At 41.7% G+C, this 25,977-nt stretch overlaps 1 protein-coding gene across 1 annotated transcript in view; it reads left to right on the forward strand.

Annotated features, from left to right (window-relative positions):
• Positions 1-25,977, forward strand: part of SLC5A1 (solute carrier family 5 member 1) — a 74,340-nt gene that overhangs the window by 39,161 nt on the left and 9,202 nt on the right. The window contains exons 6-14 of the mRNA XM_072803371.1: positions 8,916-9,021; positions 9,635-9,715; positions 10,970-11,190; positions 11,435-11,570; positions 12,997-13,104; positions 15,410-15,560; positions 17,696-17,864; positions 21,135-21,350; positions 23,287-23,392. Of these exons, the coding sequence (XP_072659472.1) occupies positions 8,916-9,021; positions 9,635-9,715; positions 10,970-11,190; positions 11,435-11,570; positions 12,997-13,104; positions 15,410-15,560; positions 17,696-17,864; positions 21,135-21,350; positions 23,287-23,392 (1,294 nt within the window). The remainder of the gene's footprint in view (positions 1-8,915; positions 9,022-9,634; positions 9,716-10,969; positions 11,191-11,434; positions 11,571-12,996; positions 13,105-15,409; positions 15,561-17,695; positions 17,865-21,134; positions 21,351-23,286; positions 23,393-25,977) is intronic.

The raw sequence follows: 25,977 nt of genomic DNA on the forward strand, positions 1-25,977 counted from the left end.
TTTATTTTTTTATTTTTTATTTTTTTAATTTATTTTTTATTGGTGTACAATTTATTAACATACAGAATAACCCCCAGTGCCCGTCACCCATTCACTCCCACCCCCCGCCCTCCTCCCCTTCCAACACCCCTAGTTTGTTTCCCAGAGTTAGCAGTCTTTACGTTCTGTCTCCCTTTCTGATATTTCCCACAGATTTCTTCTCCCTTCCCTTATATTCCCTTTCACTATTATTTACATTCCCCAAATGAATGAGAACATATAATGTTTGTCCTTCTCCGACTGACTTACTTCACTCAGCATAATACCCTCCAGTTCCATCCACGTTGAAGCAAATGGTGGGTATTTGTCATTTCTAATAGCTGAGTAATATTCCATTGTATACATAAACCACATCTTCTTTATCCATTCATCTTTCGATGGATACTGAAGCTCCTTCCACAGTTTGGCTATCGTGGCCATTGCTGCTATAAACATCGGGGTGCAGGTGTCCCGGCATTTCATTGCATCTGTATCTTTGGGGTAAATCCCCAACAGTGCAATTGCTGGGTCGTAGGGCAGGTCTATTTTTAACTGTTTGAGGAACCTCCACACAGTTTTCCAGAGTGGCTGCACCAGTTCACATTGCCACCAACAGTGTAAGAGTTTCCCTCTAGACCACTCTCTTGCACCATACACAAAGATAAACTCAAAATGGATGAAAGATCTAAATGTGAAACAAGATTCCATCAAAATCCTAGAGAAGAACACAGGCAACACCCTTTTTGAACTCGGCCGTAGTAACTTCTTGCAAGATACATCCACGAAGGCAAAAGAAACAAAAGCAAAAATGAACTATTGGGACTTCATCAAGATAAGAAGCTTTTGCACAGCAAAGGATACAGTCAACAAAACTAAAAGACAACCTACAGAATGGGAGAAGATATTTGCAAATGACATATCAGATAAAGGGCTAGTTTCCAAGATCTATAAAGAACTTCTTAAACTCAACACCAAAGAAACAAACAATCCAATAATGAAATGGGCAAAAGACATGAACAGAAATCTCACAGAGGAAGACATAGACATGGCCAACATGCATATGAGAAAATTCTCTGCATCACTTGCCATCAGGGAAATACAAATCAAAACCACAGTGAGATACCACCTCACACCAGTGAGAATGGGGAAAATTAATAAGGCAGGAAACAACAAATGTTGGAGAGGATGCGGAGAAAAGGGAACCCTCTTACACTGTTGGTGGGAATGATCCCAGGGTCTTGAGATAGGGCCTCATGTCAGGCTCCCTGCTCTGTGGGGAGTCTGCTTCTCCCTTTGCCCCTCCTCCTCTCAGATTTATTTGCTTATTTGAGGGAGAGAGAGAGAGAGCACGAACAAGTGAGGGCAGAGGCAGAAAGAGAGAATCCTTAAGCAGACTCTCTGTTGAGGACAGAGCCCACATAGGGCTCCATCCCAGGACCCAGAGATCATGCATGACCTGAGCTAAAATCAAGAGTGGGCTACTTAATTGACTGAGCCACCCAGATGTCCCAGGAAAGCCAATATTAATGACAGCATAGTCTCCTATGGCATGTTGTCATAAAGCATTAAAAATGAGCTATTCTGGAAAATAAACCAAACAAGGGCATTTTTAAGGCAGTAACATCCTTTTATTGCCCATATATGCTTATTAGCTAACCCACCAAACAAAAGTGTATGCACTTAGCAGCATTCCATTGTAATCAATAAATGGGGCCCCTTCAACTGAAATAACTTTATGTGATGATACAGAGGCATGGGAGGGAAGGGTCCAGCATTATAAATATTCATTGCAATTCCAGTGGCTCAGTGTGCAGAGTCAGGAAGGAGTGGATATGAAACTCTTAGCAAAGTTGATGTGCATCTGGGGGGGTCTTTCTTCCTCTTTGGTTTTATAGGATAGAGTGGAATAGGACCTGGGAGGGGAATGCTTTCTTTGACTGTAGGACTTTCCCAGTTCCAGCTACTGAGAATCATAAGCTGTCAGAATCAGAGCTTATTACTTTAAAGATGAGAACACAGAGACATGGAGAGGTGAAATGTTTTATCCAAGGTCACTCAGTCCTATAATGGCAGCACTGGTGTTAAAACTCAGGTCTTCTGACCACTAATCCTTGTGTGTATGATCTCTTTCTATTTTTTAAAATTTTATTTATTCATTTATTTACTCATGAGAGACACAGAGAGAAGGAAGACACATAGGCAGAGGAAGAAGCAGGCTTCTCTCAAGGAGCCTGATGTGGGATGCGATCCCAGAACTCTGGGATCACGCCCTGGGCCAAAGGCAGACGCTCAACTGCTGAGTCACACAGGCATCCCTGTGGTCTCTTTCTAAGTCACTATTCTCTCCTTACATTCTGACTCTATGTCTCCTCCTTTACTAAGAAAGACAATGATATGGGGTCCCCTGGGGCTAGAGAATCTGCAGAGGAGATATGGCGCCAGTCTTCAGGAGACCCATCTTGGGAGAGAGGGTTGTGCATTAGCATATAAGCTTGGATTTGGTGTGAGACAAACTCTCTGCCAACTAGGAGATTTGATTGGTGGGGAGCTGAGCCACTGGAGGGCCCCAGGGAGTTGTAAGGAGGTGGGGGTGGGGAAACTAAGAATGGAGAGGAGATGCAAGGGCACCATTCCCAGGGTTATGACTGGGTGGCCCTTTATACGCCCTGAAATATATTAGGTTTTATGCAATGAAATAGCTTGTGCATTGCATTTAGGGGAGTTCTAGTTTCTTCCACACCAAGCAATCTGGAAATAATAGATTTACCATGATCATCCCTTAATACTACCCATCCCAGGGGTATTTTGGAGCTTCCATGAATATTCATTTTGGGTGACTCCAGTGTTTTCTGGTTTAAATTATCAACTGCACCATCCAGCCAGGTAAAACTTTTTTTTTTTTATGGGGATAAATGAGGCAGGGAAGAGAAAGAAAACTGCATCAAGAATATAACTGGTGAATTTGCTTTGACATGGATGGAACTGGAAGGTATTATGCTGAGTGAAATAAGTCAATCGGAGAAGGACAAACATTATATGGTCTCATTCATTTGGGGAATATAAAAAATAGTGAAAGGGAGTAAAGGGGAAAGGAGAAAAAACAAGTGGGAAATATCAGAAAGGGAGACAGAACATGAGAGACTCCTAACTCTGTGAAACGAACTAAGGGTGGTGGAAGGGGAGGTGGGCAGGGGTGAGGGTGACTGGGTGATGGGCACTGAGGTAGGCACTTGATGGGATGAGCACTGGGTGTTATTCTATATGTTGGCAAATTGAACACCAATAAAAAATAAATTTATATAAAAAAAGAATATAACTGGGGAAGTTATATTTTGGGGTGAAGAGGAAACACTTCTCCCTAAAATTTCTTGAGATAATGTAGATAAAACTACCTAGAAGTAAGCCTGCTGTGCAAGGGATTCTTGGTGATGTTCTGATTGTGTTTGAGTCAAGGTGTACTCCATCTGGACTGAAAGATAAACCTATGATATTGCTAAAGTTTCTCTTCACTCCAGAGTATGGGTGGGGTTTCCCTGTCAATGACTTTTTAGTACTTGCGTTGGGGAATAGATCTGATAAACTTTTGCACACTGAGGTGTAAATGATGGATAATAGCTTAGAGCAGCAGTTCATAGGTGGGTTGGAGGAATCTCAAGGTGTTAATAGTTATTCCTTGGCAAACAGAGTTCCATAGTTAAATAAGTTTGTCAAGGGTCATTTACCATGTTCCCCTCCTGGGGATTCACAGTACATGCTCTCTGTATATTAAAGGCTCAGGGAAGTAGTGTGGTGAAGAAACTTTTTTAGTTTTATTTAATCCCGCATTTCTTGTTTTTTTGTATGTTTTTTATTTTTATTTATTTTTTAAAAGATTTACTTATTCATTCAGAGAGAGTGAGAGAGAGGCAGAGACACAGGCAGAGGGAGAAGCAGGCTCCATGCAGGAATCCTGACGTGGGACTCGATCCCAGGTCCCTAGGATCACATCCTGGGCTGCAGGCAGCCCTAAACCGCTGCACCACCGGGGCTGCCCGTATGTTTTTTAAATTGGAGTTTGATTTACCAACATAGAGTATAACACCCAGTGCTTATCCGGGCAAGTGGTGGCTTCAGGATCTGACACGGGGTCACCCCAAGCCCCCGGCCACCTCCCCTTCCACTACCCCTTGTTCATTTCCCAGAGTTAGGAGTCTCTCATGTGCTGTCACCCTCTCTGATATTTCCCACTCATTTTCTCTCCTATACCCTTTATTTCCTTTCACTATTTTTTATATTCCCCATATGAGTGGAACCATATAATGATTGTCCTTCTCCGATTGACTTACTTCACTCAGCATAATACCCTCCAGTTCCATCCACATTGAAGCAAATGGTGGGTATTTGTCATTTCTAATGGCTGAGGAATATTCCATTGTATACATAAACCACATCTTCTTTATCCATTCATCTTTCGATGGACACCGAGGCTCCTTCCACAGTTTGGCTACTGTATACATTGCTGCTATAAACATTGGGGTGCAGATGTTTTGACATTTCACTGCATCTGTATCTTTGGGGTAAATCCCCAGTAGTACAATTGCTGGGTCGTAGGGCAGATCTATTTTTAACTCTTTGAGGAACCTCCACACAGTTTTCCAGAGTGGCTGTACCAGGTCACATTCCCACCAACAGTGCAAGAGGGTTCCCCTTTCTCCACATCCTCTCCAACATTTGTTGTTTCCTGTCTTGTTAATTTTCCCCATTCTCACTGGTGTGAGATGGTATCTCATTGTGGTTTTGATTAGTATTTCCCTGATGCCAAGTGATGCGGAGCATTTTCTCATGTGCCTGTTGGCCATGTCTGTCTTCCTCTGAGAGATTTCTGTTCATGTCTTTTGCCCATTTCATTATTGGATTGTTTATTTCTTTGCTGTTGAGTTTAATAAGTTCTTTATAGATCTTGGAAACTAGCCTTTTATCTCATATGTCATTTGCAAATATCTTCTCCCATTCTGTAGGTTGTCTTTTAATTTTGTTGACTGTTTATTTTGCTGTGCAAAAGCTTCTTATCTTGATGAAGTCCCAATAGTTCATTTTTGCTTTTGTTTCTCTTGCCTTCATGGATTTATCTTGCTCGAAGTTACTGTGGCCAAGTTCAAAAAGGGTGTTGCCTGTGTTCTCCTCTAGGATTTTGATGGAATCTTGTCTCACATTTAGATCTTTCATACATTTTGAGTTTATCTTTGTGTATGGTGCAAGAGAGTGGTCTAGTTTCATTCTTCTGCATGTGGATGTCCAATTTTCTCAGCACCATTTATTGAAGAGACTGTCTTTTTTCCAGTGGATCATCTTTCCTCCTTTGTCGAATATTAGTTTACCATAAAGTTGAGGGTCCACTTCTGGATTCTCTATTCTGTTCCATTGATCTATGTGTCTGCTTTTGTGCCAGTACCACACTGTCTTGATGACCACAGCTTTGTAGTACAACCTGAAATCTGGCATTGTGATGCCCCCAGCTATGGTTTTCTTTTTTAATATTCCCCTGGCTATTTGGGGTCTTATGATTCCACACAAATCTTAAGATTATTTGTTTCAACTCTCTGAAGAAAGTCCATGGTATTTTGATTGGGATTGCATTAAATGTGAATATTGCCCTGGGTAGCATGGACATTTTCACAATATTAATTCTTCCAATCCATGAGTATGGAGTATTTTTCCATATCTTTGTGTCTTCCTCCATTTCTTTCAGAAGTGTTCTGTAGTTTTTAGGGTATAGATTCTTTACCTCCTTGGTTAGGTTTATTCCTAGGTATCTTATGCTTTTGGATGCAATTGTAAATGGGATAGACTCCTTAATTTCTCTTTCTTCAGTCTCATTGTTAGTGTATAGAAATGCTACTGATTTCTGGGCATTGATTTTGTATCCTGCCACACTGCCAAATTACTGTATGAGTTCTAGCAATCTTGGGGTGGAGTCTTTTGGGTTTTCTTTTCTTTTTTTAAGATTTTATTTATTTATTCATGAGAAACACACACACACACACACAGAGAAGCAGGCTCCATGCAGGGAGCCCGACATGGGACTTGATCCCGGGACTCCAAGCTCATACCCTGGGCCGAAGGCAGGCACTAAAGTGCTGAGCCACCCAGGGATCCCGTCTTTTGGGTTGTCTATGTACAGCATCATGTCATCTGCAAAGAGGGAGAGTTTGACTTCCTCTTTGCCAATTCGAATGTCTTTTATGTCTTTTTGTTGCCTAATTGCTGAGGCTAGGACTTCTAGTACTATGTTGAATAGCAGTGGTGAGAGTGGACATCCCTGTCATGTTCCTGATCTTAGGGGAAAGGCTCTCAGTGTTTCCTCATTGAGAATGATATTTGCTGTGGGCTTTTCGTAGATTGCTTTTAAGATGATGAGGAATGTTCCCTCTATCCCTACACTCTGAAGAGTTTGGATCAGGAATGGATGCTGTATTTTGTCACATACTTTCTCTGCATCTATTGAGAAGATCCTATGGTTTTTGTTTTTTCTCTTGTTGATATGATCTATCACGTTGAGTGTTTTACAAGTGTTGAACCAGCCTTGCATCCAGGGGATAAATCCCACTTGTTCATGGTGAATAATCTTCTTAATGTATTGTTGGATCATAAAGGCTAGTATTTTGTTGAGAATTTTTGCATTTGTGTTCATCAGGGATATTGGTCTATAATTCTCGTTTTTGGTGGGGTCTTTGTCTGATTTTGGAATCAAGGTGATGCTGGCTTCATAAAACGAGTTTGGAAGGATTCCGTCCAGAATAGCTATTCTAGTCTAAATATAAATGTAAATAATATAAATATAGTCTATATTTAAACGTTTGATAGAATTCCCCTGGGAAGAATATAAAAGTTATTGAAGGGAAAGGAGAGAAAATGAATGAAAATAATAGTGAGGGTGACAAACACGAGAGACACTGAACTCTGGGAAACGAACAAAGGGTAGTGGAAGGGGAAGTGGACGGGGTTTGGGGTTTCTGGGTGATGGGTGCTGAGGGGGCACTTGGTGGGGATGAGAACTGGGTGTTTTGCTGTATTTTGGCAAATTGAACTCCAATAAAAAAATAAAAAAAAAATCCTCTGGGAAGCCATCTGGTCCTGGACTTCTGTGACTTGGCAGGTTTTTGATGACTGCCTCGATTTCCTCCCTGGTATTGGCCGATTCAGGTTTTCTGTTTCTTCCTGTTCCGGTTTTGGTAATTTGTGGTTTTCCAGAAATGCATCCATTTCTTCGAAATTTCCTATCATTGGCGTATAGCTGCTCATAATATGTTTTTAAAATCATTTGTATTTCCTTGGTTTTGGTTGTGATCTCTTTCATTCATGGTTTATTAATTTATTAAAAGAGCCTTTTCTCTTTTGTTTTTAATAAGGCTGGCTAATGGTTTATGTATCTTATTAATTCTTTCAAAGAATCAACTCCTGGTTTTGTTGATCTGTTCCACAGTTCTGGTCTCTATTTCATTGAGTTCTGCTTGGATCTTTATTAACTCTCTTCTGCTTGTTGTAGGTTTTATTGGTTGTTGTTTCTCAAGTTCCTTTAGGTGGGAGGTTAGTTTGTGTATTTGAGTTTTTCTAATTTTTTGAGGGATGCTTGTATTGTGATGTATTTCTCTCTTAGGACTGCTTTTGCTGTATCCCAAAGATTTTGAACAGTTCTATCTTCATTTTCATTAGTTTCCATGAATCTTTTTAAATTCTTCTCTAATTTTCTGGTTGACCCACTCATCTTTATGTAGGATGCTCTTTAACCTCCATGTGTTTGAGTTTCTTCCAAATTTTTCTTGTGATTGAGTTCTAGTTTCAAGGCATTGGGGTCTGAAAACATGCAGGGGACAATCCCAATCTTTTGATATCGGTTGAGACCTGATTTGTTACCTAGTATGTGGTCTATTCTGGAGAAAGTTCCATGTACACTAGAAGAATGTGTATTCAGTTGTGTTCAGATCGAATAATCCAGCATTTCACAAATCTCTTTGACTAGGGAATCGTTTTTTTCATTGTATATCTATTATCATCTGGAATATAGCTTATTGAGAAACTCAGGAATAGAGCATGACTCTGAGGTACTCATATTTTTCTATGTTTTTTCATATTTTTCTATTTTTTATTTTATTTTGTTGTGGTAACAACACTTAACATGCCATCTATCCTTTTGACAAATTTTAAGTGTAAAATACATTATTGTTGACTATAGGTACAATGTTGTGTGGCAGATGTCTTGGGTTTACTTATCTTACTTAATTGGACCTTTATGCCTGTTTAATAACTTCCCATTTCCCCTCCCCCCAGCCCCTGTTAATCACCATTCTAGTCTTTGATTATATAAATTTGATGTGTTTTTTTTTTATTGGAGTTCAATTTGCCAACATATAGCATAACACACAGTGCTCCTCCTATCAAGTGGCCCCCTCAGTGCCCATCACCCAGTCACCCCCACCCCCCGCCCACCTCACTTTCCACCACCCCTTGTTCGTTTCCCAGAGTTAGGAGCCTCTCACGTTCTGTCTCCCTCTCTGATATTTCCCACTCATTTTCTCTCTTTTCCCTTTTATTCCCTTTCACTATTTTTTATGATTATATAACTTTGAATGTCAGAGACCTTATATATGTGGAATTGTGCAGTTCTTGTCTTTATATTCTTAACTGGGGATAATAATATGAACCTCTAATTGAGGGACTTTAGCCAAAAGGCAAGGGGATATGGTCAACATTGGGCTCAGAAATCACAGGCATTGATATTACTCAGGAGACACCTTCTGCTACCCTTTCCAAGTTTGCTTCTCTATCTCTGCAACTGAAGTGCCTCTGCCAGGGCAGGGGTTCAGCCTTCAGGCAGCTGGCTTCCTTCACCCTTAACTCTGTCTCTTCTCTTCCTCCAGGCAGATATCTTCTCTGGGGCCATATTTATCAACATGGCCTTGGGTCTTGATCTTTACCTGGCCATCTTTATCTTATTGGCAATCACTGGCCTTTACACAATCACAGGTGAGTCCATACAAATGACTCAGCAAAAGCACAGGAAAAGAGGAGGAAGTAGGAGACATAGCTTCTATTGTGGAAGAGAGATACACAGATACACCAAGGAAATAGTTTTAGGATGGACTCTTTGTTGAGTCCCAACATTCAGACCCTAACAAGTTATAGGGAGCTTCCAGAAAACTCCAGTGTTGGCTGGAATAGTTAGTGTAGCTTCTTCTAGGAAGTGGGGCAGGGATTGGCCTTCCAGGTTATGGATAGAAGTTGGCTGAGTTGGGAGAATCAAGGAGGGTGCCAGGTGCAGGGACAGTGAAAACAAGGGAATAGAGTCAGGAATGGGCACGGCATAGTGTTAGGGTAGGTTGAGCAAGCAGATGCATTTGGGTGGAGAAGGGTGGTCAATGGGAGGTAGTTGGAGTGTGTGTGGGAGCAATAAGGCCTGGTAGTTTAAATGATTGCTGTAACAAGGCAAAGGAGGGAAGGAAGGAAAGGCAGACAGGTGACTGAGAGGTGTGCTCAGAGGATGTGCAGAGAGAGAGGTGCAAGGAGTGGACAAAGGAGGTAGGCTGACAAGTGGTCCTTGTATGTGAGGTGACATGTATTGTTTCCTCTGCCTGCTTAGGGGGCCTGGCAGCTGTGATTTACACAGACACTTTGCAGACGGCCATCATGCTGGTGGGGTCTCTTATCCTGACTGGGTTTGGTAAGTGGGGCTGTGGCAGGCTGAGGGGGCAGGGAGGCAGAGGAAGAAGCCTAGGGAGAAAGAAGCAAATCTAGCCTCCCTGCCTGCTACTGGCCCAGGCGGTGAGCTGGGCATCTTCTGCCCTCCCCAGGGGAGTGGTCTAACCTGGATTGGCTACTCTAGTGAGTGTGTAAGGGCACCTTCCCCAGCCCTGGAGACCTCAGGCTGGTCCTGGCCCAGGTAATACCTGGTCCCTACTGTTCTCTCTAGATGGACTGAGCCAGTGGTCCCCAGCGTGGGCCTCTGATGTCATGGTCTTCCCTCCACAGAGAAACTGGACAAAAAAAGAGATAAGTCTAAATATCCATCAGGCTAAATATATTCAGATGTTGTATTTTAAACCTCAGATTACATCTTGTCTATATTTGATGTTAAATGTCCCTTTTTAATGAATTGATGATAGTAAGTGATCATTTTCTTATTTATGTCCTTATTTGACAAAATTAAAAAAATAGCCAGTCTATGTTGGCGCCTGACCCCAATTTTGAAATTTTGTCTGAAATCCTAAAGACAAGACTGGAGACCCTAGACCTAGAAGTACTTGTTATGGAATAATATATAATGCATTTTGTTTTTCGGGGCCCCACTCTGTGTCCTGTGAAGCCTATTATCAACTCTCTATTCTGTTTTCAGGAGCTTCTGTTTGATTTTCCCTAGTGGTAATTGTTTGTGGGAGGGGAATCTGCAGGGCAGAGGGTGGAATGCTTTATTCAAGGATGCACAACAAAGAGGTGGTAGGGTTCCAGACACCTCACCCTTTCTCTGTCCATCCTACCACACTGCTGTGGCCCTGGGTGGTATGGCTGAGTCTGTGGATCTCTAGGTCTCCATGCAGGATTTTAAAGGCTGCTGCTGACAGTGAAGGGTGATGGGAAAAACATTTCTGAATCTTCAAAACCAAGGTGTTAAAAAAAAAACCAAGGTGTTTCTTTTAATAATTCAAATACTTTTCCTTTCAAAAAAGGTTTGTGATGAAAATACTTCCACAGGTTATTGCTTTGGACACTCACAGTTGCTACCCACCCCGTGTCCCCCCAGCACCCCTTGAAGCCTGGGCAGGGTTAATAATCCCATTCAATGGACAAGAAAACTGAAGCCCAGAATAGGAAAGTGACTTGTCCAAGACCACACAGTGAGGGTGGTTTCTCAGGCATTCTCAGGAATCCCGAATGCAGAGTGGAGAGTTTTAATATGTTTATTGCTGATGTTTTCCAGCTTTTCACGAAGTGGGAGGGTATGATGCCTTCATGACAAAGTACATGAACGCCCTTCCAACTGTGATTACTGATGGAAACTTCACCGTTAAGGAAGAATGCTATACACCAAGAGCTGACTCTTTTCACATTTTCCGAGATCCCATCAGTGGAGATCTGCCATGGCCTGGGCTCATCTTTGGGTTGTCCATCCTTGCCCTGTGGTATTGGTGCACAGATCAGGTACCCATGCTGGATATGTAGGGTGGATGGGGGTGTTCTCCAGGTCTTTACAGGGACTCTTGTCTGTCTCTATGACTTGTGGTGTTGGGTATAGTAGGGCAGGGTTCATGTAGTTTGGTGTCACTGAGCCCTAGTAACAAGGGGGTACAAGGCCAAGGACCAAGGACATGTGGAACTGAGAATAGCTAGAGGGCATTGAGAGATCTCTGGCCTGCATCCCTTTCTTACTGGCTTGCCTTGGCAGGTCATTGTGCAACGCTGCCTCTCAGCCAAAAACATGTCTCATGTGAAGGCCGGCTGTATCCTGTGTGGGTACATGAAGCTGCTACCCATGTTCCTTATGGTGATGCCAGGGATGATCAGCCGCATTCTGTACACAGGTGATGCCCTTTGCTGGATTCAGCAGCCCCTCTCACCCACTCTCCTGGTTCTGTGTCACTTCTAAAACCTCGTAGCTCCCTGCTCTTCCTCTTCTGCCGCCTTCTTTTATTCTTGCCACAATTACCAAGTATTATTGTTCTCCCTTTAGGTAGTGAACAACTTGAAGTCACAGAACCTCTGGGGTTGTCTTTCCCGGTTCCTTACACTGACAATTACTTTTTCCCTTTTTGCAAATTCTCTGAAGTCATGATATACCTCTATCTGTAGCTCCTTCCAACTAATATTTGCTAACATTTTGCTCAGTCTTCCTCAGGCTATGGTAGTGTGTATGATGTCTTTAATGTCAAAGGACCCTGACCAGTTTCTAATTGCTTGGTGCTCAGAGCCCTGTTTCTTGGACCATTTCTTTGAAGAGCCCTGAGCCTTATACTTTGTTATCTAGGGTAATAGCATCTTTCTTGACCCCTTTGTGGCTTCTTCAGCATTGCCATTTGCTTTTTTTTTGGTCAGCCATCATAGGTCAAAATTGTTTCCTGGAATATGAAATAATGGCAAAAAAGGAGCACCATGGAGCAAAACTTTGGTGAACTCCCAAAATGAAGACAAGACAATGTGGGGGCACTTGCTGCCGTTGGATGTTCATAGTGTTCCTAATAGGAACACTTACACTCTTACACTCCTAAACTGGATCATTTGTCATGAGAAAAATAGTCCTAACTGAATAATTTATATTGTAATGGGTATGACGCACATAAAAGTATATCATATAGTGCTATAATGAATCAGTGCTCTAGGGAACAGCACCAAATGATATATCTGTAGTAGATACCTAATAAATGTTTATTGATTTAATTCTAAAGAAGTTACTAAAATTTTCTCCACGTCTCTAGATTATTTCCCCTTCCCCTCCCAGGCTACTTCTTGTCTCTCTCTCTACCCCAGATTTTTCACATTTTGGAAGTACTACCTAATAGCCCTCCCACTGGGGAATTCCCTCAGTCATCTGGGTGTTCAATCCTACTTGCAAAAAAGCTACTTCAGATAAACCTCAAAATTGGGAGCTAAAGGTCACTGTGATCTTCAGGAGAAACAAGACAATGGTCACTGCTAAGTTGTAGGGAGGCCTAGCTAAAGTCTAAACTCTGTGCCCTCTCTCTTCTCACCCTGAGCATTGCTTTGCTTTCCCTCTCCTCTGCCTAAGAATGCTTTTCTCCCTGGTCAGATCTTGGAGATGGGCAAACCAGCAAGGCAGGGGCATGGGATAGAAGGGTGCAGCTTGAAGCTGTACTCTCTGTGGAACCAATTCAGGGCCTTGGGTAGGAATGTCTTGTTTGAAGCCTTGTTTCAAGAAAGCAAATCTTGAGATGCTGATGTCTGTCAGAACCCGATGTCTGCTTGCTGACATGGCTTTTCATCTTTCCCTAGAAAAAGTTGCCTGCACCGTCCCCTCGGAATGTAAGAAATATTGTGGTACTGAGGTTGGCTGTACCAACATCGCTTACCCGACTTTGGTGGTGGAGCTCATGCCTGATGGTGAGAGTCATCTTGCTGGCAAAGTCTTTCTTTGGAGGCTGATTTGTCTTATACTTTATGTAGATTTCTGTGTTCCTCTGAGGAAAAGCAATTTTTGAGCCTGGTGGCCCAGTAGGGAAGGCCTCCTTCTGGGTGTCCTCAGTTTTTGAACATGTCTTCCCTCAGTGGAAAGGAGACATATGACTTTGTTGAGCTCTATGAGACCTACCATGTGTTCACCAGTCGGGTATGGAAAAGTGGTGATTTGAAAATGTGCTAGTGAAAAACCCAACTTTTTCATGCTCATATAGGAGGTATTTTGGAGCTCTCCAACAGACATTAACATGGAAGCTTGAACTAAGTAAAGTTTTTCCTTTAGAATGAATTGATATTCCAAGGAAAAACCTGGAGGGAAGGGTAGAGCAATATTAGCGGTAGTATAAGGAAGTTTGAGGCAGTAGATGGATGGGCCACAAGGGGATTTCTCACTACAGAGAATGTGTTATCCTAGGCAATTGAATACTTGTAGTCCAGAGTAGTTAACAGTTTTGGGGTAGACCTATGGGGCTACTGTTCATGTTTCATGTCGAAGGAAAATCTAATTCTGGCTCAAGGGATGCAAACCTCATTAGGTTAAGTGTCTCAGGAGACTAAAATTTCAAAGGTATTGATCAGGAAAATTTACAATAAACTTATAAAATTTTATTACTGAGAGGTCACCTAGAGACTACCTAGTCAGACCTCTTCATTTTATAGTTAGGGAAACTGAGACCTACGGAAGGAAAATGATTTTTTCCAAGCCCACACAGCAACTGGCGGTCTGGCTTGCTTAATTCTGCTCAAGGCTGGAATTGAAGAATTTTTTTTTTTTAAACCACAAACTGGATGTGTGACCTTGGGCAAACCATTTTCATGTTTTCTGTACAAATGGGAGGTAATCGTTAACTATTCTGCTGAGCAGGGCTGCTTATTAATTAAGGTTGCAATTTGAAGAGTCACATGGCTGGTTCTTTTAGAGTTCAGGTTTGGATTACACTGAACTATGTGGGAGTGTTTATGTTAGTTCTCTGTCTTTTTTTTTTTAAGACTTAAAACATTAAAAAAAAGATTTACTTATTTTAGAGAAAGAGAGCATGAATGATCAAGGGGAAGGGCAGAGGCAGACAGAGAGAATCTCTTTTTTTTGGTATATTTTTTTATTGGAGTTCGATTTGCCAACATACAGTATAACACCCAGTGCTCATCCCGTCAAGTACCCCCCTCAGTGCCCGGCACCCAGTCATCCCAACCCCCCCGCCCACCTCTCCTTCCATTACCCCTTGTTTGTTTCCCAGAGAGAAAGAGAGAATCTTGAAGCAGATTCCCCGCTGAGCATGAAGCCCAAAGCAGGGCTTGATCCCAGGATCCTGAGATCACGATCTGAGGCAAAATCAAGATATCAACTGACTGGGCCACCCACAGGCCACTAAAATCTTTTTTTCCGTCTTCCTACCTTGATAGAAGCACGAACTCTTCTCACTCCATTCCAGCTGTTCTCTCTTTAAATCTCAGGCTGAATTCGTAGGTTTTCAGGATGATTTGAAAGTTATCTAGGTAATTTGGTGGGGACAGGTGACTTGGGGATCCTACTCTTCCGCCATCGTGCCCCCTCTCCAACAGGCCACTAAAATTAAAAAAAAATTATTTATTCATGAGACACACACACACACACACACACACACACACACACAGAGGCAGAGACATAGGCAGAAGGAGAAGCAGGCTCCCTGCAGGGAACCTGATACAAGACTCAATTCCAGGACCCCGAGATCATGACCTGACAAAGGCAGACACTCAACTACTGAGCCACCCAGGTGCCTAGATTTTCACTTTCTTGAAAAACCTCATCTTTTGAACCCTAGTTTGAATCTTTCTGCTATGCCATGAAATTTTTGAGTAAAAGGCCTTATAAAAGTCCTCCTAGATGAAACCACACACACCATTACCAACATCACCATTCACCACCACCACCACCATTTAATTACAAAGTATTTACTTCATATATATTTTGTCCTTATCTCTTTGTTGACTGCTTTGGGCTCACAATATAATTATTTATTTATTTATTTATTTATTTATTTATTTACTATTTATTTATTTATTTTCATTTTTTTCACAATATAATTTAAAGCCACAGTCTATTCCTTAAAATGTTTAGTTTCTGGAGAGATAAGTTGGAGAACACGGCATAGTTTCAGAAGGTAAACAAACCGTGAGTCCTCACAATTCCCAAGTACAAAAGAGCTGAGTAGCTGTGTGTACCACTCAGAACCTCTTTCTCTTTCAGGACTGCGAGGTCTGATGCTGTCAGTCATGTTGGCCTCTCTCATGAGCTCCTTAACCTCCATCTTCAATAGTGCCAGTACCCTCTTCACCATGGACATCTACACCAAGGTCCGAAAGGGAGCATCTGAGAAAGAGCTTATGATTGCAGGAAGGTAAGTGCGGCTTTTTCTTGCTACCTACCATGAAAGTTTGAATGCTCTGCTACCTCCCAAAGTAGAGAAGACTGATAGATGCTTGGGTAGAATGGGAGTAACTTCTGTGGCCAGTTATATTTGTACTTCAGTGGTATTTAACTTTAAATTGAAGATCATGAAGCATTTCCTGTCTGGAATAAGATATGACATCAGATATCATCTAATGTAACCCTAGTTTATCAACAAACAAATGAGGCTCATCTTGCCTAAATTCAGGTAGTCTGGACAGTGACAGAGCCAGGACTGGAACTCAGGGCAATGGAGTCCTTGTCCAAGGCCCTTTATATTGCCCTGCATGACCCTTCTCAGCCTTCTACACTGTAGCTCTTCACATGGGCCATCTTCAAGGCCCAGGTGCCTCTGATCCCTTGACCCTTTGGTGCAACATTTTGCATGACTGTTGTGAGGGTCAAGTGATACCGTGCTTGGCAACATGCTTTGTAAAGTCTAAAACACCAGAATATATGAACATTTGTTATGGCCAAATGGGATAATGGACACAATAGGATACTAAAAGCCAGAGGGTTAATACATGGGTCAGAGGTACTCATAATATTGACTAACCATAGAGCAGATGCTTTGGATAGAGGACTAACCAAAACTCTGCTATGTCTCTTTGTGAGGCTAGGGCAGGTCACCTTCTTCAGAGCAGGTGGATCAAGTCCTTGTGATGTCAAGGGAAAGTTTCACAGTGAGTGTGTGTGTGGGGTATGGGCTTCCACCTCATAGGACTCATCAGCAAGATCAGAGAAAAGGAAGGAAAGGGAAAATGATAGGCCATTGTTAGGTGATGAGATATTTGGTATCTAGTGGAAATCTGACAATGCCTGAATCTACTACTTTGCTGTACAGAAAGCAGCACCATCACCCTGACTATTTTTTTTTCCTTAGAAAGGACTTTACTGTTTTATCCCCCTGTTATCTATAAGGCTCATGATGCAACACGAGAAGAGAACCATTTTGTTGCTTTGCTCAGGGCTGGCTCCCTTGGCTGTAAGGTTGTTGGGGCTCATACTTTGGTGCATCTCATGATTGCTGTCCTGGGGCTTATCCTTGCCCTAGATGAGCATACAGGAAACAATCCCAGACTTTGCTATGGGAACTATAAAAGCAACCAAGAGGTGAATATGGTATGCAGTAGTTGGGGAAAGACCCTAGAAGAGGGATACCTGAGCTAAGTCCAAAATAGTGGGTAGGATGGAGGTAAATGGTGGGCAGTGGGAAGGGCATTCCAGAGGGAGAAATATATGAGTGAAAACACTGTTTTTCAGAGGTTAGTTTAAGACTCTTTTGCCTTAAGTTTATGGAAATGAAGTAAGGGAATCGCAGACTTCTTTCTAATTAAGAGCACAAGTGAGAGGAGCTTGTAAGGGAACCCTCCAATCTCTTTAAGACTTCAAGTAAAATTCAAGAGGAGATCTGGAAATACTTGATAGTGTCCTTTTCTATCTAGACTGTTCCTTTATAAACTCTTTTGGGCTGTGGCTTTCACTTTATTATGAGGAAGTGGAGGAGAAGGAGAAGAAAATAAAAATTATGGCCTTTACTATTCATTGAGTCCCTACTGTTTCCTAGGTGTTTTACTATAGTTAATCCTTATTCAAGGTCAGTCATATTATTCCCAATTTACAGATGGAGAAATTGAGACTCAGAGAGGTTAAGCATGGTATCCTATGTCACACAGAGAAAAGAAAATTTGAATCCAGGACCGTTTGGCTCCCAAATCCATACCCTTGTTCCAATACTCTACTCTTGTCAAAGTGTGATTCTCTTATGGCAGTGACTGGTTTAGGTTAATCGAGTGCATTTCACTTATTCACAGGCACAGATAACTTTCCCAAAGAGGCAGAATATAGAGGGGAAAAAAAAGCCTCAAGAATGAATTCGCAAATTATTTTTCCTTGCTGTGTCACATTACACACACAGACACACACACCATGTATATATAATATATAATAAATGAAATTATGTACACACATATAAATACATTTATGTGTATATATTTGCTACACACACACACTTGATACATAGCAATATATATTTACTCACATAGAGCCATTTATTGACACTGTATTGGGGGGATTTGATTTCAGGTTGTTCATCCTGGTGCTGATAGGTATCAGCATTGCCTGGGTACCCATTGTGCAGTCAGCACAAAGTGGGCAGCTCTTCGATTACATCCAGTCCATTACCAGTTACTTGGGACCACCCATTGCAGCTGTCTTCCTGCTTGCTATTTTCTGCAAGAGAGTCAATGAGCAGGTAAGTATCATTTATGCATGTCCTGAAAAGCCACTTGGATACAGAAATGCCCCCATTGAATGGGATGGATTCTATTTCCCAGGGATCTCAAGCAGGAATAGATGTACCGCTGAAAGTTTGTATGGGAAAGCCTTTAGGGACTCTCCTGGGTTCATGTTCTTTTGGATTCTCCTCTCCTCCTTGCTGCAGGTTCCAAACTCATTACCAAAAAGTGATGTACATTTTCCATTCAATCTGGGTGATTTTGACCTGATAACATGACAGTATCCAAGAAGTTTATAGCCCCTGGGCAAGCAGCTCCAGAGGAAGTCCTAGCACAGGCTCCCTCCAGTGGTTCTGCAGTGAGCTTGGCTTTCCAGCCAGCACTTCCAGCCAGTGAAGGATGAAGTCCTGATGCTCAAGCTGTTTATATGCAAAACAACAGAAAGCAGATAATAATTGAGGGATAAAATTTGCCACAGAACATGAGAAGGGATTCACAGAAAGGCTATATTAGAATGGGCTGAAACTGAGAGGGAAGAGAGGGTATTCAAAGCAGAGAGAACAGTACTGGCACTCAGGGGCAGAAATGCAAGGATAAGGGTGAGGGTGAGGGTCTTGAAAGGCATCTCATCTGGCTTGAAAGGGAGTTTGTGTGTATGGAAAATGGAAAACATGCTAAAAGGGCAAGTTAAAGTTGAACTAGGAGTAACTTTTTTGAAAGCCAGGTTGAAGAGTTTGGGTTTTCATTTGGGATGCTGTTACAGGTTTTGAAACACCATGAAAAGGATGCCTTTGGATATGCCTTCTGACTGGGGTGTTGCTCAGCTGTCTTTGTATCAAACCACCTACATTCTCGAGGAAGGATGAGATAGAATGGGGGTGCTGACTATGTGTCTTATTGTCTAAGCAGTATAAATGATGACAATTTTCAGTTAGAGACAGCTCCTTTCTCCCAGTAGGACAGAAACAAATATATGCTTGGGAAGTAGTTCACTGGAGTGACCCAACTTTGAAGTGCAAGATTACATGTGCCTCTCTTCATTTAACATTTACCATTAGGGACATAGTCCAGATTTGCTGGTAACACAAAACTGCATGCACAGATAAATGCCCTTGAGAGATCAGAATTAAACCTGCAAGTGATCATGATGGGTTAGAGAAATGGGCACACTCTTAGGATATATCTCTTTTTTTTTTAAAGATTTATTTATTTATTATAGACAGAGAGAGAGAGAGAGAGAGAGAGAGAGAGGCAGAGACACAGGCAGAGGGAGAAGCAGGCTCCATGCCGGGAGCCCGATGCGGGACTCAATCCTGGGACTCCAGGACTGCGCCCTGGGCCAAAGGCAGGCGCCAAACCGCTGAGCCACCCAGGGATCCCTTCTTAGGATATATCTCAATAGGGATTGGCAGAAACTGAAATTTCTAAAATACAAGTTAGTGAAATGTGGCTAGAAACCCGGCTGGTTTTTGTTGTGGACTAAAAACACACTCAATTCAACAAAGGACTAGGGTATTCAAAAAATAAGTCTAAGAGTTGAGATAGAGTGTAGTAGTTCTCAACTGGGGGTGATTTTGCCCTTCCCCAAGGGGACTTTTGGTGATGTCTGGCAACATTTTTGATTGCTATGATTTGAATATGCTACTAGTATCTAGTGGGTGGAGGCCAGGGATGCTGCTAAACATTCTACAATAGCCAGGACAGCTCCCTCCCTGCTCACCCCCCACCCTCAAAAGAGTCCAAATACCACAATGCTGAGGTTGAGAAGCCTGTGTCTAGACTAGAGTCTCTGGAGAGTAGCACGTAGAGACTGCAAAGTGATTCTCAGGACTGGTCAGGTATGGTGTGTGATGAAGTGTTACTCTAAGGCTTGAGGAAAATGTCAAAATTTCTCAGATTTTTCAAGAGCCTCTTGAGAATAAAATCGAAGGAACAGGAAGAGGCTAATTGCCAAAAGAGAATGAAAGCTTTATAGCAGATTTTATCAATACTATTTTTTCCTTAGTCATAAAATTTTATTTTATTTTATTTTTTATTGGAGTTCAATTTGCCAACATGTAGCATAACACCCAGTGCTCATCCTATCAAGTGCCCCCTCAGTGCCCATCACCCAGTCACCCCCACCCCCCGCCCACCTCCCTTTCCACTACCCCTTGAGTGTTTCCCAGAGTTAGGAGTCTCTCATGTTCTGTCTCCCTTTCTAATATTTCCCACTCATTTTTTCTCCTTTCCCCTTTATTCCCTTTCACTATTTTTTTATTTTCCCCAAATGAATGAGACCATATAATGTTTGTCCTTCTCCGATTGACTTATTTCACTCAGCATAATACCCTCCATAAAAGGACCATTATGTCACTGGTCCTTTTAAAAAGTGGCCTCTAGATTCAGACCTGGTTCTCTAGATGTGGACTGACCAAAAGGAAGCAAGAAGGAAGTAATGAAGGAGGGGAAAAAAGGAAGGAAGGGATTAAAAAAAACTGAAAAAATTGTACTCCAGTATTTTTAGTCTCTTAAAGGCTTTCCATATTTTTAATATGCAAACCCAAAACTTAATATAAAGACACATAGTATAATTTTATGTTCTCAAATTAAAAACAGTGACTTTGGATCTTTAGGAGAGGCTAATGAAAAAAGTAATACTTATGTTTTTTAAAATAAATTTACTTTTTATTGTTGTTCAGTTTGTCAACATACAGAATAACACCCAGTGCTCATCCCGTCAAGTGCCCACCTCAGCGCCTGCCACCCAGTCATGCCCATGTACTTATGTTTTGATGGAAACATTCCTTTCTCTTCCATCCTCGAAAGACCCAATTCGTTTTTCAGCGTCTTCAAGGAATACAATGCAGATACTTAGGTTACATCTGAATGTGTCTAAATCTGGACACATTCAGTAGCTAGAGGGAGGAGATTCAAATTATTGGTGGTGATAGTAGCTAGAGGGAGGAGATTCAAATTATTTTTTTAAAATTAAAGAGAGTTTTTGGAATTAAGACTTTGGGTTGACATTTGATACCAAGTATTAGACACTGTACTCCATTATATTATGAATCTCATTTTATGACCGAGGTATCATGTCACTGAAACATGATAAACACACCCGCTAAACGCCTGGGCTGGACATCACGTTCCTAGTCATATTCTGAATGCCAAGTTCTAGCATTAGAAGACCTAAAGCTATCATTTGTCTCATTTTTATTCATTTGCCTTTTCCCACTCCCCCTGCCCCAGAAATGCCTAGCTGTTTCATGTGTTTGGTGTTAATTAATTCAGGATTTTTTTCACAGGGAGCCTTTTGGGGACTGATCATAGGATTTCTGATTGGGGTGTCCCGTATGGTGACTGAATTTGCCTATGGAACTGGGAGCTGCATGCAGCCCAGCAACTGTCCCACGATTATCTGTGGAGTGCACTACCTATACTTTGCCATCATCCTCTTTGTCATTTCTGTCGTCATCATCCTGGTTGTCTCTCTCTTCACCAAGCCAATTCCAGATGTGCATGTGAGTATCCATTTTGGGGATGTGTCCTGCCCTTGTTTCATGCTCATGCTGCAACACCCACTTTGTTGTCCTTTGATCAATTAGATATCTCACACTAACATGACTACAACAGTCCATGCTTGAGATTGGTTTTACATAGAAAAACACAAGCAGAAAATATGGTGTGCCAGCAAAGCAATATCAAGCATGTGTCTTCAGCAAGAGTCCTCATAGTAGTACATATTTTGGTCCAGAAGCTGTTCTCTGGATCCTGCTCCCCAAGAGACAGCACAGGTGCAGGGGAATGAATCACATGGATAAGCACAAGAGTTAGTCTGGCTTACATGCTCATGTCTCAAATAGGAACTTAGATTTCTTCTAGCAGTTCCATGGCATAACTTCCACGGGTCCCAACAAGGGAGATACTTAATTACAAAAATTACCACACCCAGGGAAATTTGAAGTCTGATATACCATTAATTTTTCCCCCAATTAACCCTCCAAACAACTATCAGGGGATCCCTGGGTGGCGCAGCGGTTTGGCGCCTGCCTTTGGCCCGGGGCGTGATCCTGGAGACCCGGGATCGAATCCCACGTCGGGCTCCCGGTGCATGGAGCCTGCTTCTCCCTCTGCCTGTGTCTCTGCCTCTCTGTCTCTCTCTGTGTGACTATCATGAATAAATAAATAAAATCTTAAAAAAAAAACAACTATCAGTATAATTTGATAAATTTCAAACAATATCAAAGTCTAATTGATTCAAGACTCCAGAAATGGCAATTACTCTTTTTTAACTCTAGATGTCACCCTTGGTTTAGGATTTATTCATAGCTCCCCCAGTGCAGATGAAGATTTCCAGTTATAGGTCATTTTTTACCATAAGCAGTATTATCTGGTAATCCAACATAGCTAATGTTTTACCTTTTCCAGGCTTCCAAGGAACAGAGCTAGAGTTAACCCAAGATCATATTAACCCATAAAGAAAGAGAAAGGACTTTGTTAACTTTTTACTCATGCATACACAAATATAGGGATTTATGGAATCCCTAAGAGACTTTCAACCTCATTGCCAAATTTTCAAAGCTATGACTAATCTTAATGTCAAACAGACTGTTTTTATAGCAGAAGAACCACCATTATGTTTATTGGCTGAATCTGTCAATAGCTTTCTTTGCACTGTATTAATTGATTCCTGATGTCTCAGTGTTTGCAAGTATTGCAGCTCAAACACATTTAGCTCCATGATTCTTCTTGAAGTAGAGAAGCAAGGTAGTCCCCAAAGAGAGCATAGTTGGAATGAATACATTTCATTGACTTTCAGACTTCTTCAAATTTCTGGTTTCATTTCCAAGAAACTGTGTCTTCAGCTCTATTCTATTCGAATATGACTTATGATTCTACAGTTTATCTGCTTATAATGTGACAAACACATAGTACAAAACTCTGCTCTTATACTACTGGTCTGGACAAATTGGTGTTTAGTCTTCTTTCTTAGCACCAGGGCTAAAAGGAACAAACTTGGTTATCATATGTAAGAAGAGTTCATTAATTTGACAAACATTTCTTTATTCAAGGCAGACTCTTAGTCTCTGAATATTATAAGGATTTGTATATCCATGCATATAATTTACACTGAAGTGCTCAACTTATTTAGAGATAATGTGGATGGAAACTGTTATCTATGTTTTTGTTGGTACTGAGAGACTACAGTACCTCCTTTTTTGTTGTTGTTTTCATTTCTTAATGAGTTTCATTCAGCAAACACTGGCCAAATGAATGCCTTAAATGGAGCACCTCCAATGTTCACTGTGTTCTAGAGCAATAACTAGCCATCCACTGACACCTTCCAAGAAGTGATGCACCTTTTCCTTTCTTGATGCACATCTTTTTTATTCTCTCAACTTCTGGTCCAATATGCTATTTGGATCTTTCTGCCAACCTGTTTTGCTTTCTCCACAGCTCTACCGCCTGTGTTGGAGCCTACGCAACAGCAAAGAGGAGCGTATTGACTTGGATGCTGGAGAGGAGGACATCCAAGAAACCCCAGAGGAGACCCTTGATATAGGTGATTTGTGATTTGGAGCCTATCCCAAGCCTTAAAAAGTTACCCTTCCAACAGCAAGACCACCTTACTGAAGTTTTTGCAAAATGCCTACATCAAAGCTCAGATCTCTCTTTTAGGAGTAAGGAGTGAAGTGGGAGATGAGATGGATAAGTGGGTTTTGGGAAGTTCACTCTGAGACCTGGTCAAGGGGAAGAGAAAGGTGCAGAATCACAGCAGCCTCCTTATACCTCATAGTTCACAGTGCGCAGTAAGTATGAGTCGGGTATTTGCCACCCTGACTTGATTTGGGAGCATGGCCAGGGAGAAGGGAAGAGTCAGAGACTGTGAACTGAAAGTAGATGGAACCTGAGCAATGGTGAGTCTAGTGACATCAGGAGGAGAGGTGAGAGGCTCTTGGGGATCTTATCCTGACATAGGATTTAGAAAATAAATTTTCTCTGAAGTTCAGTAAGATAATGCTTAGTGAGGATCCAGAGATTTATCCTGATCATGGAAAAAACTTTCCTCAGCTTGTGTGTTGGAACCTTTTCTTCTTACATTTGGTGCACACATGGACGATGGTTGTGGAGGCATGTGGTGTGCAGAGGTGTGGGAGCATAAGGTCATGTGTGGTTTCATCCGGTGCCAGGCCAGAGGTCTCATCATTCCATCTTAAGGAGAGCACAGATGCAGCAGAATAAGTTCTGAGAATGGCCATCAGAAATGTCATAGAATCCTAGCTCTGGAAAGGGCCCTAGAGAGCTTTTGGTCTTATGCCCTTATATTACAGACATGTAAATTGAGGTCCAGGAAGGGAGAGGTTTTGCCTATTATCCCATCTTTGAAACAATCTGCTTTGGTCTCTAAAGACTTCTTAGTTCTGAAACCTGTGACTCTGCATGTACTGGAAGGAACCTGGAACCATAGGCAGTTGAGATGTTGTTGAAAAGATATACCTTTCCTGCTTCCTTGGAGCAGGGAGGCAGGAGCATGCTACTTGCTTCTCCTACTTCCAAAAGTGCCTTCACATTAAGTGAGAATATCAAAGATTTAAAAGGGACATAGATGAGAAGTCTTTTGAATGTTTTAATGTGGATGAAGAGATTAATTCTGTAGCAGAGGGCAGATTTAACTCTGGGTGGAATTTTATTTTATTTTATTTTATTTTTATTTTTATATGATTATCCAGTTGTGCTAGCACCATTTTTATTTTATTTTAATCCCAGTATAGTTAACATACAGTTGCACTAGTTTTAGACATATGGTATAGTGATTTAACAATTCTGTATATTACTCAGTGCTCATCAAGATAAATGTGCTCTTTTTAAATTTTTATTTATTTATTATTTATTTATTATTATTTTTATTGGAGTTCAATTTGCCAACGTGTAGCATAACACCCAGTGCTCATCCCATCACGTGCACCCCTCAGTGCCCATCACCCAGTCACCCCTACCCCCCACCCACCTCGCTTCCCACCACCCCTTGTTCGTTTCCCAGAGTTAGGAGTCTCTCATGTTCTGTCTGTGTCTCTGATATATCCCACTCATTTTCTCTCCTTTCCCCTTTATCCCCTTACACTATTTTTTATACTCCCCAAATGAATGAGACCATATAATGTTTGTCCTTGTCCGATTGACTTATTTCACTCAGCATGGTACCCTCCAGTTCCATCCAAGTCAAAGCAAATGGTGGGTATTTGTCGTTTCTAATGGCTGAGTAATATTCCATTGTATACATAGACCACATCTTCTTTATCCATTCATCTTTCGATGGACACCGAGGCTCCTTCCACTGTTTGGCTATTGTGGACATTGTTGCTAGAAACATCGGGGTGCAGGTGTCCCGGCGTTTCATTGCATCTGTATCTTTGGGGTAAATCCCCAGCAGTGCAATTGCTGGGTCGTAGGGCAGATCTATTTTTAACTCTTTGAGGAACCTCCACACAGTTTTCCAGAGTGGCTGCACCATTTCACATTCCCACCAACAGTGTAAGAGGGTTCGCCTCTCTCCGCATCCTCTCCAACATTTGTGGTTTCCTGCCTTGTTAATTTTCCCCATTCTCACTGGTGTGAGGTGGTATCTCATTATGGTTTTGATTTGTATTTCCCTGATGGCAAGTGATGCGGAGCATTTTCTCATGTGCTCATTGGCCATGTCTATGTCTTCCTCTGTGAGATTTCCGTTCATGTCTTTTGCCCATTTTATGATTGGATTGTTTGTTTCTTTGCTGTTGAGTTGAAAAAGTTCTTTATAGATCTTGGAAACTAGCCCTTTATCTGATACGTCATTTGCAAATATCTTCTCCTATTCTGTAGGTTGTCTTTGAGTTTTGTTGACTGTTTCTTTTGCTGTGCAGAAGCTTCTTAACTTGATGAAGTCCCAATAGCTCATTTTTGCTTTTCTTTCTCTTGCCTTCATGGATGCATGTTGCAAGAAGTTGCTGTAGCCAAGTTCAAAAAGGGTGTTGCCTGTGTTCTCCTCTAGGATTTTGATGGATTCTTCTTTTTTTTAATAACTTAATCTTTTATTGGTGTTCAATTTACCAACATACAGAATAACACCCAGTGCTCATCCCGTCAAGTGTCCCCCTCAGTGCCCGTCAC

The sequence above is a fragment of the Canis lupus genome, chromosome 27, assembly GCF_048164855.1.
Source record: "Canis lupus baileyi chromosome 27, mCanLup2.hap1, whole genome shotgun sequence".
Classification (NCBI taxonomy): Eukaryota; Metazoa; Chordata; class Mammalia; order Carnivora; family Canidae; genus Canis; species Canis lupus.